At 38.0% G+C, this 17,461-nt stretch overlaps 1 protein-coding gene across 1 annotated transcript; it reads left to right on the top strand.

Annotated features, from left to right (window-relative positions):
• The first annotated feature begins 12,794 nt into the window (after nt 1-12,794).
• Nucleotides 12,795-13,504, top strand: LOC120076112 (uncharacterized). Its single transcript, XM_039029890.1, has 2 exons — nt 12,795-13,137; nt 13,410-13,504. The coding sequence occupies exons 1-2, from the start codon at nt 12,795-12,797 to the stop codon at nt 13,502-13,504; spliced, it is 438 nt and encodes a 145-aa protein (XP_038885818.1).
• The last annotated feature ends 3,957 nt before the right edge of the window (nt 13,505-17,461 follow it).

Raw genomic sequence — 17,461 nt, 5'->3', positions numbered from 1 at the left:
ATTTTCTAAAAAAAAAGAATATATTTGATAAGATAATGTGTACAATATATTATCTTATATACCGAACAATATATGTAATGCATATTTACATTTTTACTATATTTGTAAACACATCAAAGGAATCATGGTTGTGATGTATATTTATATTTTTATGTATATTACCAATATAGATTAATATTCAATTAAGAATATAGAAGAAAATAAACAGATCTTCTAAAATGGACACATTAATCTGAAATATTTTGCATTAATGAATATCCATCGAAATTAATAAATAACAAAAATAAAGTCAAAATTTGAAATTGATGTTAATAAAGAAAAAGAATCGGATATTTCACAACTTTTGAAATATTGTTGAAAATGTTAAATTTGTCCAAAATTAAAACTAAAATCTCTAAACGAAATTATTCAAAATCTATCACATTTACGAAATATATGATATACGAAGAAAAAAAACTCAATTCGATGGGAGAGGATTTGTACAATGGTTTACTTTTATGGCATATTTTTTAATTTGTCCCATGTAAATCTAATTAGAGAAAATTTTGAATTTGTTGGAATATGTATCTTTAGTTCTTACCATTTTAAATTTGTCATTCTAGTTTTTAAATTTTCAATATTAGATATATAAAGTCTCCTATATAAACAAAACAGTTTAAATTAACAAATATTTCTATTTGAATTTTTTACTTGCTAATATGGCTTGCTGACCAAGCTTATTATTAGATTTATATTCAATTTTTTTTCAATGGAGAAAGAAAAAAAGCATATTATCACATGATTATAGTTTACCACAACCAATACTTGTGGCACTTCGGCGATCTTACCTTCAAAGATGCACTAAGTAAGCTTTGGAGAATGTTTATGTTTTGCTAGCAACAAAGAGACCAAAGAAAAGTTAGGACAAACTCAACGAGATAAGTAATCAAGGAGAGAGAGAGCACTTGTCGTGAGTGAATGAGAAAGCTATTATTAGGTTTTTCAACCTTGTGTTACAAAGGAGTCCCTTTGAGGTATTTAAAGTCCTCCACCTCCTCAATGGATGGTGAGGATTGATTTGATCCAATGATTGTAATTGGTCTTCTAAACTTTTCTATACAATTCTAAACAATTCTGTACTTCTCTATACATGCTATAAATGTTGTAGAATCTTTTGGAAGCGTCTAGAATATTTACACCCCTTTATTGGCCAAGTCCATAAACCTTTTGGACTAGGCCACTCCATCTTGGACATACTTCTTGGATTTGGGCAAAGCCTTGAAAATTTGTTGGGTCATAACACCCTCCCCCACTCAACTTCACGGTCCTCATTCTGTCCTACTCTTTCTAGTGCTTGTTTGCCTCAGGGAATTGTCAAAGTAAGTTTTCTCATTCCCAACTAACCTCACTTTTCAGGAAGACCATGCCATTTCACCAAGTACTCGGTGTAGTTGGGAACTCCTCTCCTACTTAACTTTCAATCTACCAAGACTTCTTCAACTTTTTGGTCGAATTCTATTACTACCGCATTGGAGCTCACTTAGACTCACTTCGACTTGGATCATCTTTATCTCCATGAAAAGGCTCCTACATGCTTACATGGAAGACATTATGAATCTTAAGCTTTGGAGGAAGTTACACTTGGTATGCAGCCTTCCTAACCTTTTTGGTGATGGGGAATGAGCCTTCATACCTTTGAACTAAGCCCTTGTGCACCAAGCGAATGGACTTGATGTAAAACCTGAACCTTAATTACTTTAAGTAAGAGTAAGTAATGAGATGTCTCCTAATGAGTTAAATGAAGCCATATTTTAGGAGGGTTAGAGGATGGAAGCAAGAATAAATAAGCTCTTGTGTAGCTAAGTGTAAACCCCGAATTCTAAGTTCCTAAACAAGTAAGTTTAGCTAAAGGAATGATATATTAAATATTTAATAAGTGAAAATTCTTGTTATTTATATAAGTTGTGGAGAACGGAAAAGAAAAACACATTAAATAAGGAAACTCACTTATTGGTTTGGCACGTGGAGGTTAATCTTTGAATTCGGGAGGTGGCAGGAAGATTAAAAGGAAGAGGAACTTCGAAAGCTTGGTTTCGACAATCTACATGAGCAAATTTAGTGAAATCGGTGTCATTTGAAAGCTGGGAGAATCTAGTTTTCAAGGTTGTCATGCGGAGAAAGATTGCAGGAGAAGAAGAACAGAAAGTGATGAAATTAGAGAAGAGACAGAATCTCAGGTTAATCAAAGCCCGAGGTAAAGATTGGAAGCTCTAGGCCAAACTATAAGGAATGTTTGGTTGAAATTTTAAGGTAAGAAAGAGAAGGAAGTTTCTTCAAAAAAGGTTTGGATTTTGAGTTATGAATTTTTAAAGTTGTAACAGAGAATCTATGCATAAGCAGACAGCTGCTTGGGAAGAACAAGCAAACAGCTCACCGTGGAGATTATAGCGAGATTTTGTGATGAGGATCTCGCTCTATAAGGAAATCTCGCTAGAAATTGGGCTGAATCTCGCTGGAAAGGTGAGTATCGCTAGGATGAAAGGATCTCACTCATGAGGAGGATCTTGCTCATGAGAACCTCGCTCATGAGAAGAATTCACTCATGATGAGTATCTCGATGGTAAAGCTGTCTTTGATGATGAAAGTTCTATTTGAGGTATTTTGCTAAGAATTCTAAGTAGTTTAATCGGGAATTATGTCCTTTCAGGCCAAAAAGAGCTAGGAGAGATGTATAACCCGTTAAGAGGCCAACGAGTTGTGAGTGACTATGTGATGAATTGATGTTTTAATGATTTAGAAACCATGATCTTGAAGTTGTTTCTCATGCTAAGTGTTAGAAACTATGATTTCTTTGAAGATATTCCTCATGCTAAGTGTTTAAATGAAGTGCCAAGCAACGTATTTGTGAAATTGTTTCTCATGCTAAGTAAAGCATGTTTTCCATGGAATTGACATGATGTAAATATGTTATCTTGTCCAAATACTTTCAACATATTTAAGTAACTCCATTTTTATGATGAACTAGTATGATGATTTGAGCACTAAGCCTTAGTATTCAACTAAATGTTTATGACTAGTTTTACTTAAAACGTGATACTGAAGGACATTTGAGAAGGTATCCGCCCAACCAGATACCAAAAGAAATTTGAGAAGGTATCTGACCAACTTGGTACCGAAGGACATTCGAGAAGGTACTGGACCAACTTGATACCGAAGGACATTTGAGAAGGTATCTTAGCAGCTTGATACTGAAGGACATTTGAGAAGGTATCTGAGAAAAAGTACCCAAGGTATGACGGCACTCAGTTATAACCACGTGCATATAGGTAATACGACGTCGAGGGATTGATCAAAAGGGTTATCCCCGACTAAGGTTAACGTTGAGGGTTAGATCTAGTAGTTACTCTCAACTAAGGATAAAGGCAGTCATATCTTCTCCTAGGCTAGAAGGATAGTTTGGAATTGCTAATGCCTATGAATGTTTATCAACGTATGATGTTACTAATGTATGAGATTTCCAAGTATGTTTTCCATATCTAACGCATGCTAATAGTTTTTACAAGCTAGTTCAACACGATTTAAACCAACTTATTTTATAAAGTAGGAAGCATGCGTTAGGGTTAAAACTAAGCTTGATGTGCTATGTTTATATACCTAAGATTGCTAAAGTACATGCGTTGATATTCCTAAACACGATGAAGAGGAGTACTGATGGTAAGAAAGGTATTTGAATAAATGTACCTAAGGTGTTGACGATACATAGAAACCTCCATGTACACGTGGGTAGTTTTGAAGGAAAGGTCGAAGTATGGGTCTTCTAGGCCATAAACCAGTAAAGAGAGGCCGAAGCATGGGCCTCATGGCCGATAACAGACGTTGGGAGCTAGAGCAAGGTATGCTCGTTCTCAACTAAGGAATAATGATGTTTAATGGTATTTAAGAGTAGTTATCAACGTTAATTTTTAGAGGAAGTTGCTTGAGATGCCCATCGATATATTTTTAAAGAGATCGACATAGGAGTCCCTCCTAGCCATAACTCAATATGAAGAGATCGAAGTAGGGGTCTCAATTAAGATTCAGGTTTCAAATACAATGGTTGTAAAGGTTTTATGTACAAGGTTGCTTGGTATATTTTAGTTCCAGTATTATGTTTTCTAACTTTCAATTTAAGCATGAGATTTATGTTTTATTAAGTCACTCACTGGGCTTCTAGCTCACGTTTTCAAATGTTTTCTTTCAGGTAGCGGTCAGTTCCCAAAAGACTATTTTGTTGTTGCTCTGCCACTTAAAGAAGCAGATTGAGGGAAGCGTAATTGAAGACCTATGTTAGTTAGTACACATGTGTCTAGTATTCTTGATGGGGCTCACTAGGTTGTATTATCTATGTATAAACAATGTTGTGAAACCCTGTAATGTAAATGTGTTAAGTTCTGAGTATTATGTATGTATTCAGGGTTTGAGCAAGGTTTAACAGGTAAAATAGGCAGTAAGTGCCAGCAAAAGGGATGGTAACTGCTGCAGTCACCATTCCATTCAGGTTAAAAGGGTAATCTGGTACGGGGTGTGACACTTGAACTAGTTGGGCAGTAACTTCACCATAACCATATCCCTTTCTTGGTACTCCTTAGGCCGCCTCTTCATGTTTGTTAGCTCTCAAAAAGAGCTAATTTTATAGCCATCATTTCCTATATTTGGATTATTCTTCGATTCTATTGTCTCATTTTGTAGGAGAATTAATTCCATGGAGTCGACATGTGGAAAAGACAAAGAATTGAGCCAAAAGAGCGAAACAACCGAAGTCTAAATGCACTGAATTAAGTTGAGTTGAAAAGGGGAGATTTTTCCCTACGTCAATGTCACAACGCTCATCCTAAACCTTAGTCCAACGCTCCTTTGACTCTGAAAGGAAGTAGCTCCAGGAATAGGCCAGCGTGCGACGCTTCGAATTTGAATCATTGCCACCGTTGCAACGCCCCCTAACGCTGAAAGACAGTAGCGCAGCGTCGCAACGCTCCCCTAGAGCATCACAACGCTGCGAACTTTGACGGAAGACCTAGGGCCTGCGCGTTGCAAGCTTGACCCTAGCGTCACGACGCTGCGAGGAATTTATAAAAAGGACCTTCAGGGTTAGCTTTGAAGCATAATCAACACAGCCCACCACACAATCAAGCTTAAGACCGAATTAAGAAGAGTTTGAGAGTTTTTGTTCAGTTTTTTAGTAATTGAGTCAATTTGCTGAGGAATAATTGGTATAGTTAGCCCCAATTTCTTTTTTTCTATTTGTTGTAGTTTGAATTATGCATTTTAGAGGCTAAATTATTTTCTTGGGATAGTTTGTATGCCTTAATTCTTGAAGGCCACCTAGTTTATTTTATTCAATTGTTGTGAACCCTTTGGGGGATTTGTTTTATTTTTAATTGAATTCAATGAATTTTTTTTACCTTTTGATTTGTTGAATCTCATGTTTGCAAAATCTTTCTAGTCTATGCATTGTTGATCGATTAAGTTGCAAATATTAAGACTGCATGGTTGAGATCTAGACTTTTTCTAGCCAAGTTCATGTGGGTTCTAATATAATCTTTCCCAAACAAATCATTCAACAAGATATGGCTTTTCAGCTTGTTGAATGTCTCAACAATCGAGCCCTTTCTTAATGCTTTTTAGTTTTAACTTGGGCATCGCTAAGAAAGAAAAGTTTTAAACTGAATTAGGGTTGATTTAGATTTTCATAAAAAATTAGCTATTTGGGTTATTAGAATTTCTAATAGGTCGAGGGGTTTACATAATTGGAAAAAATAACTAGTACCTAAGGATAGAAAATAAAAAGCATACAAACTAATCCAAAGATTTTCCCCTTAAATTGTCTCAAATCCTTATTTTTCTGTACTTGCTCTTGTTTCTTTTTGTTCAATTTCGCTTGTTAAAACCATAATAACTAAAATTTTTCTTTTGGAGTTCATAAATTATCCTGGATTGATTCAACAGTCTCCCTGTGGATTCGACCCCAATCTTACTGCTTTACTACGGTTGTGGTATAAGCCTTAGATCAGTGAAAATTAAATTAAACTTTTGTTCGAATTTGGGGTTGAGTAACGTCATTGATTCCTGAGTTCGAAAAAAATTGGCGTCATTGCCGAGAGACTTGACAATCGGCCTAGGAAAGTTTGTGAACTCCCTTTATATATTAAATAATATTATATATATATATATAAAGTAAAAAAAAATTAGTTTACTCTTTGGTTTATGACCCGCTCCTCAGGAGACTAGATTTTATTTTCTTGTAGATATAGACTGGGAGGAGAGGAGAATCCAAAGGAGACATAGAGAATAAGCTATTGAAAACACAACAATGGGAGAGGAAGTTTGTGAGAAGAATTTGAGGGAGCTGGCAGAGCCTAATATGGACCAGTAGCCTTTGTGTATTGTATTTTCGCCGACCACAGTGCCTTTTGAATTAAAACCATAATTGATCAATTTATTACCAACTTTTAGAGGGCTTGTAGAGGAGAACCCCCACAAACACATCAAGGACTTCCATATGGTCTGTGTAAGTACGAGACCCAATGGAGTCACAGAAGAGTAACTGAACCTAAGGTCGTTTCCTTTCTCACTACAGGACAACGCCAAGGATTGGTTGTACTACTTGGCTCCTGGATCAATTACTACTTGGAATGAACTGAAAATGAAATTTCTTGAAAGAATTTTCCCAGCCTCTAGGGCCCATTCCATAAGAAAAGACATTTACAGTATAAAACAGTTTGTAGGAGAATCTCTATCTGAATATTGGGAACGCTATAAACAATTATGTGCTAGTCTTCCTCATCACCAAATTTCTGACCAATTACTAATTCAATATTTCTATAATGATTTGCTTACCCATGACAGGAATTCAATCGACTCAGCAGCTGGGGGTGCTGTTGCCGACAAAACCCCCAAGGAGGCCCAAGAATTGATATCTCGCATGACTGAAAAGAACAAAAAATTTTGGCACCAGGGGCACTAAATCCGATGTATCTGGTAATTTAGAAGTAAAATAATTAAAAACTCAAATTTCTAATTTCTTCTCTTGTGACATAGTTGGCCTAGGGAGGAGTAGCTCAAGTTAAGGCTTGTGGAGCCTGTGGAGTGGTTGGACACACATTTGAAGCATGTCCTCAAGCTCAAGTAAATGCAGTTATGGGATACCAGAGGAAGTACGACCCTCATAGCCCAGTTTACAACCCAGGTTGGCGTGATCATCCTAACTTTAAGTGGGGAGGTCGAGCCCAAAGATGGGGACATGACAATTCTAACCGTCCCAATCAACCGTCATCGTCTTCCTCGGGTATGTCTTTAGAAGACATTGTTAAGTCTTTAGCTGATAATTCTCTTAAATTTCAACAGGAACTCCAGCAATTACAAAATGACTCACTCCAATTATCTCAAGACACTAAAGCCTATCAACAAGAGACCAGAGCAAGCATGGTCAATCTAGGGACTCAAGTTACACAACTAGCTACTGCCATCAATTGAATTAAGAACAAAATTTCTAAAAAGCTTCCTGCCCAACTAGACCATGCCAACGTCAGTGCTATGACACTAAGAAGTGGTAAGGAGCTTCCATCAGCCAAGACCTCCTCTGACAATCCTCCTTCAATCGGTAAGACAAACGAAGAAACTGAAAAAAGTGATGGTGATCCTGAGGCACAACCACCTAAGGTAAGTACCCCTCCTACACCTTCTCTTGAACCTTACATTCCTAAAGCACTGTTTCCTAGCAGGCTAGCAAAACCAAAATAGGAACAAAAGGACGAAGAGCTGATCGAGATGTTCAAAAGGGTTCACATTAACATCCCGCTCTTGAATGCAATTCAGCAAATTCCCAGGTATGCTAAATTTCTCAAGGAGTTGTGCACCAATAAGAGAAAAGGTAAGGACAAGGAAAGGGTAGTGGTAAGTAAAAACGTATCTGCTCTCTTAAAACATAATATACCTGAAAAACGTCAAGATCTAGGTATGTTCACTTTGCCCTGTATAATTGGTAATAGAGTAATCTATCATGCCATCTTAGATCTAGGAGCTTCTATAAATGTCATGCCTTATCATGTTTATAAAGATCTAAAATTAAATGATTTGCAAAAAACTATTGTGTGCATCCAACAGGCTGATAGATCTTATATCTAACCATTAGGCATAGTTGAAGATGTACTTTTACAAGTGAATGACTTAATTTTCCCAGTTGATTTTTACATACTAAGGATGGATGAAATTTTTTCTCCCTCATCTTCTACAATTCTGCTTGGTAGACCTTTTATGAAAACAGTTAAAACAAAAATTGATGTAGATAAGGGTTTGTTGTCTGTAGAATTTGATGGGGGAGTTGTTTCTTTCAACATATATGATGCTATGAAATTTCCTGAGGAATATTTGTCTGTTTATTTGATTGAGGCACATGATTTGAGAGATGATATATTGCATGATGAAGATAACAATGCAAACATGTTAATTGCTCCATGTATTGATATAGACTCATGTGACTTGTCTCTTGTTGCTATTGATGCCACCAAATAAACGAACCTTCTTCTGACCTTGATATGCTTGACTTGCAGGTACAAGGGACTGAGCTAAAAACTCTCCCTAGTCACTTGAAATATGTGTACCTAGGAGAGAGAAATACCCTTCCAGTCATAATTTTCAGAGAATTGACACCAGCTTAAGAAGAGGCTTTGATCAACATTCTAAAAACTTATAAAGAGACCATTGGATGGACCTTGGATGATCTTAAGAGAATAAGCCATGCCCTTTGCATGCATAAAATCACCTTAGAGGAAGGAGCCAAGCCCACGGTTCAACCCCTCAAAAGACTCAATCCCAACTTAAAGGACGTTGTTCTCAAGGAATTAATCAAGCATAAAAAGGCCGGGATCATTTAACCCATTCCTAATAGCAAGTGAGTGAGCCCCATTCACATTGTTCCCAGGAAGACCGGTATGACCATTGTAGAGAATGACAAGGGAAAGATGGTGTCAATGCGCATGCAAAACGAATGGAGGATATGTTGGGTTTTATGTCCTAAAAACTCGCAGTTTGTAAAATTATAAACATTTTCTATTATCAATATACTTATTATTGATCTCATAAATTGTATGAAAGTCTAAATCCAATAAACTAAGACCCATGACTATTGTATGAGTACTTGAACTATATGTGGAGACATAAGAGTGGATCGGGTTCGAGTAAATAGTCAAAATGATCTATGGTACATGAATGAGGTTGGGTACCTTATTCTGGTAACACCATTGAATGCGGCATACTCTGTAGTTATTACAAAGAGTTGTAAAGTGCTACATATGATGTGATCCTAATTCGTACATGTTATGACATGAGGAGTTGGGGCGTCCAATGCAATAAGTTTGCATAAGATCAAGACCAAGAAATAAGCCATTATTGTTTTATAATGTTGTTTACTGTTTAAGACTGACTATTTCACCTAGATGACCTAGGTAACTCAATCTTAATCATGAGCTAACTATGAACTCCTGTTTATTTGGGATTGCCTTTAGATTTGCATAATTGAGGGTTGGCTCAATAGCGCTAGCTCAATAAGACTCCCATTTCAGGGGTAAGACCGGATAGATAGCTGGGGATATATGATGCAAGATAGAGTTCACGCCCACCCAATTTAGGGATAGGAGAAAGGTTGTTCTCTTAAGTACTGAATCTAGGTCTTGAATAAGGGGCCCCACCCTCTCACTAGGCTGAGAGAGTTTGGTTTGTTCGTTGGATCACAAACCAACTATTCATTAGAAGATTAGTAGGGACTTGAGGAATAAAACGTAATCTCGGGGGTAAAATAGATATTTGACCCAACCGTTATTACGAACAACCTGTGAAGGGTTGACTTGCTGATTATGGTTAAATCCTGTGGACATAATATATCTACAATGAGGGGAATGCAACTATGGGCTTTAGTGGAATGACCCATTAGTTAACAAATGGAGATTAATTTGGTCTATTGAGTTTAGCCAATTAATCTCAGATCGTTGGAGCCCATGATCTGTAGGTCTGCGAGGTCTCCCTACTAGCTCGTAACAGACTAGCTCTAGAATAGCGTGATAAGTTAACTTGAAACATTCAAATTAGAATTAAGGGAATTAGTAATTATATGAGATATAATTATGTTTAATTTTAGAATTAAACAGAATAGGAGAATTTATATATTTAAATATGATTTAAATATATAAAGATGGATATGTGTTAAAATTAATTTAATATTTGATATTAAATTAATTAAGTTTTATTTAGTAATTAATTTATGAAATTAATTAAATTTTAAGTTTTAAAATCAAAATAGATTTATAAAATCAAATTTTGATTTTTAGATAAACTTGGAAAAATTGGAAAACAAAAACACAAAATAGAAAAAAAGATTTTTCTATTATCCATCACCTAAGTAGCTTACACATGAAGCATTAACATTGCCTTGTCTTCTCCAAGCATGAGATGCAACTCATGCAACGCTTCTCTTTGCAAGTTGATCTGCAATATAATGAAGAGATTGGAGTGAAAATCAGGCATGCAATCTATAGAGTTTTTGAGAGAAAAACTGGTTTGAAGAAAGGTTCTTCAACAAGGTTGCAGCAGTGAACTTTTCTCCTTCATCCCTTGATTCAAGCTTGTTTTGAGTCCCACAACTCAATCTAGAGTACCAAGAGAATAGTGGGGAAGATCTTGAGGTGGTCTACAACAAGATTTGGAGAAGATTGCAGCTGGTGAAGGAGCTTTGAAGAAGTTTTACAAGAGGTATGTCTTGAGACTCACTTTTTCTGTAAAAGCATGCTTTATATTTCTCCAAAATTAGTGAATTTGAATACTTAGATGATCCTTGTGTTGATACAATCCTACAGGATGTGCATTTATTTCCGAAAATTAAATAAGGTAATAAAAAAAACCACTTTCCTATCCCTTTTCTGGATTAAATGGTGGAACAGCTCGCCGGAAAGCCATTTTTATGTTTTCTTGATGGCTTTTCTGGATTCTACCAAATCCCCATCACCGAAGAGGACTAAAAAATACAACATTCACATGCACTTACAATACGTATGCCTTCAGACATGTGTCATTTGGCCTTTGCAATGCCTCAGGGTACGTTCCAAAGGTGTATGATGAACATATTTTCAAATTTTATAGAAAAGTGCATAGAAATGTTTATGGATGAATTTACAGTTTACGGAGAGTCTTTTGAGGATTACTTGCATAACCTTAATCTAGTTTTGAAATGATATATTGAGGTTAATCTTGTTTTAAATTATGAAAAATTTCATTTCATGGCTTCCCATGGTATTGTGCTAGGACATTTAATTTCTGCAAAAGGAATTGAAGTAGATAAAGCTAAGGTAGATGTTATTGCTAACCTTCCCTATCCAACATGTGTTAGGAAAATTCGTTCCTTCCTTGGAAGTGCAGGTTTTTATAGGCGGTTTATCAAGGTTTTTTTGAAGTTGGCATTGTCCCTATCGACATTATTGTAGAAAGATGTTCCCTTTGAGTTTGACAAAAAGTGTCAAGAGGCTTTCGTCACCTTAAAAGGGAAGCTGACCACTACCCCAATTTTGCTACCTCCAAGATGGGACGTACCATTCGAGATCATGTGTGATGCTAGCAATCTAGTTGTGGGAGCGATGCTAGGATAAAGGATCGACTGGAAAAGCCACGTCGTATGCTTTGCATTAAGGACCCTAAATCCCAATCAAATTAATTACACCACAACTGAAAAAGAATTTTTTGCCATCGTTTTTGCTTTAGATAAATTCTGTTCTTATATCCTTGGATTTCCTGTTACTATCTTTACTAACCACGCTGCTCTTAGGTACTTAATGATTAAGAAGGAGTTAAAACATCGATTGGTCCATTGGATGCTCCTTATCCAAGAGTTCAATTCCACCATTAAGGATAGAAAAGGTGCAAAAAACTTGGTAGCTGACTATTTGAGCAGGATAGTACAAGAAGAAGACCCCGTACCTCTACGCGAGGACTTTCCAGATGAATTCCTGTTCCATATCGACACATCCATTCCATGGTATGCAGACTTGGTTAATTTTCTAGTAATAGGTAAGTTCTCCTACGATATGCCTAGTTCTAGAAGGGCCAAATTGAAAAGTGATTCAAAATACTTTGTTTAGGAACCGTCATACCTTTGGAAGATTTGTTTTGGACAAATCATTAGGATGTGTGTCCCAAATGAAGAATTTGAATAAGTACTTACCTTTTGTCATGAGATGGCTTGTAGAGGGCATTTTAGTCCTTGGAGAACTGCTATGAAGGTTTTAAATAGTGGGTTGATTTGGAATTCTCAATTCGCCGACTACTTTGTATTTTGCAAATCTTGTGAGAAATGTCAGAGGTCAGGATCTTTATCCAGGAGGAACGAGATGCCATTAAATTCTATTCTTGTATGTGAAATTTTTTATGTATGGGGTATAGATTTCATGGGTCCTTTTCCTTCTTCATTTGGGTATTTATACATTCTTTTAGCAATTGACTATGTTTCGAAGTGGGTCGAGGCAATCACCACCAGGACAAATAATGTTGTTGTGGTTTCAGGTTTCTTAAGAGCTAATATTTTTTTCTAGATTTGGTATACCTCGTGCTATAATCAGTGACTAGGGTACTCACTTTTGTAATCGGACCATCGAGCACTCATGAAAAAATATGGAGTACACCATCGTGTTAACACTCCATATCACCCTCAGACGAACAGACAAGCTGAAATATCAAATTGAGAGGTAAAAAATATCTTGGAAAAGACGGTGAACCCAACTAGGAAGGATTGGAGCATGCACCTTGATGATGCTCTTTGGGCGTATAGGACCACATTCAAAACACCCATTGGAACAACGCCCTTTAAGCTTGTCTATGGAAAGGCATGCCATCTATTGGTGGAGATCGAGCATAGAGCATATTGGGCCATCAAACGATGTAATATGAACTTGGCCCAAGCCGGTGAGCAGAGATTACTAGAGCTACAAGAGTTGGAGGAATTGCGCTTGGAGGCCTATGAGAATTCAAGGATCTACAAGGAAAAATCAAAGCTGATTCATGATAACGGCCTTTTGAGAATAGAATTTTGGATCGGGCATAAAGTGTTACTTTACAATTCTCATCTATCACTTATGCTTGGTAAATTGAAATCTAAATGGCTTGGTTCCTTTGAGGTAATAAATTTGTTTCTCTATGGCATTGTAGAGATCAGAAGTCTAGAAACTAGAAAGGAATTCAAAGTGAACGAGCACTGCTTAAAGATTTTCAATGAAGGAGAAGTCAACTGTGTTAGTGCACGCTTTCTTTTAACATGTCCATGAAGCAATGATACTGCACTTCATCATTTTTCTTCTTCTTAAGTCTCTGAGGGAATGGTGATAGCTGTAATTTCATGATTTCCTGTTCCATAGGCTTAGAAGTGGACGAAACTTCTGGTTCCATCGTCTCATGTTCTTCTGCTTCCTCTTGTGTCAACGGGGTCTTGGATTCCATCGCAACTGGATAAGTCCTACTTGGCTCCTTCTTCTCTTCTGCTACTGTTTTTCCGCTTCGCAAAGTCATGACTTGACATTACTCTTTTCCCATGTTCCCTGGGTTGTGAGGGAGCTCAGTTGAACTCGGCAACTGCCCTTGCGATCTACTTTTAAGCTCGCCGGCAATCTGTCCTATTTGGATTTCGAGATTACGGATTGAAGTCGCCTGATTCTGGAGCTCTGTTTCATTCTTTTCAATATACTGCTTTAATAGGCTCTCCAGGGAAGAAGATTGCGGTGCTTGTGAGTTACTGGCTTGATTTTGCGATTGACCGTTTGTTCGCGAGAAAAATCCTTGCGGCCCTTCTTTATGCGCCATGGGTTAATAATTTTGTTGTTGACTTTTTCACACAAAATTGGGGTGGTTTCTCCACCTAGGGTTGTAAGTGTTAGAAAAAGGATTGTTCTTTACGAAGTAAACAGATTGCAGGTTCCTCAGACATTGTTCAATCGGATGGGCTTTTCCACAAGCGGCATAACTTGTGCTCGTCTGATCAATTGCATTGACCTGCCCTCTTTGCGTTCCCGAGCTATATATTGCGTTGCCCTATATCAGATTCATCATTGATAACTTATAGAAATACAAGTTATTTATGCCATCTCATCTAGATATTGCGGCCAAAAGTTAGTAATTATACATCAATTGTATGAAAATTAGACTAGTATTGCAATAATTATAAATGTTTGCGATTACACCCACTAACACCAAAAAGTTGGAAGACAAGCCGAACTTTACTCTGTTTTGCAGGAGACCAAGTCACCGCTTGTGCTCAAGGCTCATGAGAGACTAATCAACGCATCTCTGTCATATTGCACCCGTCAATCAACAATGAAGAGACGATTACAACAATGACGACGCAATACGACAGTCGATCCAAGAGTTGTGCTTCAACCGCATGCGGTAATAAAAACAAACACCGCATGCGAACCTATGATCAAAAGATGTAGCTGAGCAGAGCGGAGAATTGAGACACGTATACAACTAACGGTTGTGCAGAATTGACGATCTGATTGCATAACAGAAGGAATAATATCCCTCCATCTTCGGAATTACCATAACCATGAGTGGAAACCACAAGGCTGGAGTCAAAGATATGCACCTATAAATACCCCATTGATTTCAGAGAAAAGATATGCTACTTGATACAGGGCTAAGTGCTTCTAAATCGTAGAGAAAAGGCTGAGCTGAGTGCTTAAGAGAAGAAATCCGGGAAGAAGACGAGATAAGGCCGAGAGGTGAATCTCAGATCTAACCTGCCATACACCCAATCAGAAGCTCTGTGCAAAGATCCATGCTATCGATAGAGCAAGCCTGAGAGGGAAGCTCTTCCTACCATCAAATCCATCTTATTCGGCAAGTAAATCTTCATTAATCTGTGTCAAGAAATTGGCACTTGTTTGTATCAGTTCTATCTCCCTTTCATTGTGTATTTCATGTTTTCTTTATCTCTTCATTCATACACCATGTATCAAACGTTTAGTAGAAATATTAAATGTTTTGATAAATTCCATTTACCATTCTCTGTCTATTTCTGTTCACCCACCAATCACTTTCTCCATGATGTCTCTTAACCCCATGATAAGCAATATGAATCACTAAGAACTTAATCTGTATTAAAGATATAAAATACGTTTAGCTAAAGCATGCTAGACGGCATCTTCACCTGTGAGAGCAGAAGTGGAGGTCATTCTAATCTATCGAGAGAAGGTCAGAAGAATGCGTTAACTAAAGCGAGTAGTACTTCCAGACATGGAAGCAACCTTGCATTCATTACATTAGTCTCTGTTTCACCACATACATGTAGGAGTGCGGCCGATCATTAAGAGGTGTACACCAAGAGAAGAGCGGAACAGTATTTGTACCTTCAATCCAGTTAAGAACTTGTGTTGTTTGTATTATTTGTCTTTCTCTCTCTATTCTGTTCATAAGACTTGTCGCCGCATCCTATGTCTTTGCATAACTTTCACAGTCAGCCTTAATCCCAGCATCTTGTACATGAAGTTTGTATCTTGTATCATCTAGCTTAGGTTTACTGTATTTTTATGTTTTTATCGCATCTTTACTGCTTTCCTTTATTTTATTACAATTTATATACTTATACAAACTCATTTTTAAAGATTGAAAACTCGATCGCATATATCATGAATATACCACAATAACCTAAACCAGTCCCCGTGTTCAACCTCCGATCACACCGAGAAACTTGCGGTGGAATTACACTTGGTTCCATCATAAGGAAACTTGTGACAACGCAAGGCATACTACATGAACATCCATAATTAACGTATAACTAGAAGTTGTATCGCATCATTGTGAGCAATTTATATCATCAATCCAAACGCGTTACAAGTTTATGGCGCTGTTGTCGGGGACGTGGTTAACGGTTTATTGTTTGAATGTGTTTTGGTATTTTGCAGGATATATCTCATTGTACTGGCTGTTCAACGTGGAGAGCAGCCTGACAGTTTATGACTCTTGGTGCTGAACTGGAATTCATAGCTGACCCTGAGATCGAGCGAACTTTCCGCGCAAGGGTACGTCAGAATAGAATTCGGTGAAAGAAGGCAGCCAGCATGGTAGACAATAACGATAACGCAGTGCCAGTGGTAAACCAAGGGGCTGTTCGATCGGCTCAGGATCCTGTCTTCCTAGCGGCCGATTGCAACATATCAATGCGTAATTATGCAACACCCAACTTGTATGATTTTTTGCCTGGAATTTTGAGGCCGACCGTGGAGAAGAATGCGCGCTTTGAGATCAAACCGATCATATTGCAGATGATTTAAAATGCCGGGCAGTTTGGAGATCTGCAAGGTGAAGACCCACATGCTCACCTGACCAGTTTTGTCGAGATGTGCGGCAATTTCTCCCTACCTGGCATCACCCTAGAATATATAAAATTGTATTTGTTCCCTTACACCTTGAGGGACGAGGCTAAGAGGTGGGCTTATTCACTAGAGCCCAATGAGATCACTTCATGGGAGCAATTAGTGGAGTGGTTCATGAAGAAGTTCTTCCCACCTGCCATCAATGCAAGGAGACGAAAGGATGTGTTGAACTTTGAACAGAAGGAGAATGAGACCCTGAGCACTGCCTGGGTGCAATTCAGAAGATTGGTGAAAAACTGCCCGCATATCGGGATTCCTGATTGCGTCTTGATGGAAACATTCTATAATGGCCTGAACAGGGTAATGCATGTTGTTGCTGATGCCTCTGCGGTAGGAGGTTTTATAGAAAAAACATACACAGAGGCCAAAGTCATCCTCGACTGCATCTTACGGAATATTGATGACTGGATAGATGATGGATATGGAGGTCGAGATGCCGATAGAAGGAAAACTGAAACAGGCATTGTCCCTGCGGAGACAATGACCACGTTGGCCACCCAGATGGCCACGGTGACCTCGATCCTCTAATCAATGGCAATTAATCAAGGAGCCATTGCTCTACAATCTGCGCAACCCGCTGCGCCGGCTCAAATGGCCGTAATCAATTGCGTCAATTGTGGAGGGGCTCACGGAGCTGATGGATGCCCATTGAATCTTCAGCAAGTGTATGCTATCCAGAGTAACCCCTTCAGCAACACCTACAATCCGGGCTGGAGGAACCATCCTAACTTCGGTTGGGGAGGCAATCCCAACCTGGGGGGCCAACGAACCATCAAAGGGCAGTAGAGGAAATCCTCCATTTCACCACAATCAGGGGCAATCAAGACCGCATAACCAGTAACCATCATCATCATCTAACACCTCGGGAGGCTTGCTAGAGACGCTGTTGAAGCAATATATGGATAAGAATGATGCAGTGATGCAAGCATAAGCATCCTCTATAAGAAATCTGGAGATCCAAGTGGGTCAGCTGGCCTCTGAGCTAAGAAGTCGAACACCTGGAACACTGCCTAGCAATTCAGAAGCCCTGGGAACTATAG

This window comes from Benincasa hispida, chromosome 4 (genome assembly GCF_027475165.1).
Source record: "Benincasa hispida cultivar pf3 chromosome 4, pf3_genome.v1.1, whole genome shotgun sequence".
Taxonomy (NCBI): domain Eukaryota; kingdom Viridiplantae; phylum Streptophyta; class Magnoliopsida; order Cucurbitales; family Cucurbitaceae; genus Benincasa; species Benincasa hispida.
This window is presented reverse-complemented; position numbering and strand designations above follow the sequence as displayed.

Coding starts and splice junctions, on each gene's coding strand:
- LOC120076112 (XM_039029890.1), top strand. CDS start 12,795: ATGCACCTTGATGATGCTCTTTGGGCGTATAGGACCACATTCAAAACA. Junction 13,138..13,409: donor TCATCTATCACTTATGCTTG/GTAAATTGAAAT, acceptor CCTGTTCCATAG/GCTTAGAAGTGGACGAAACT.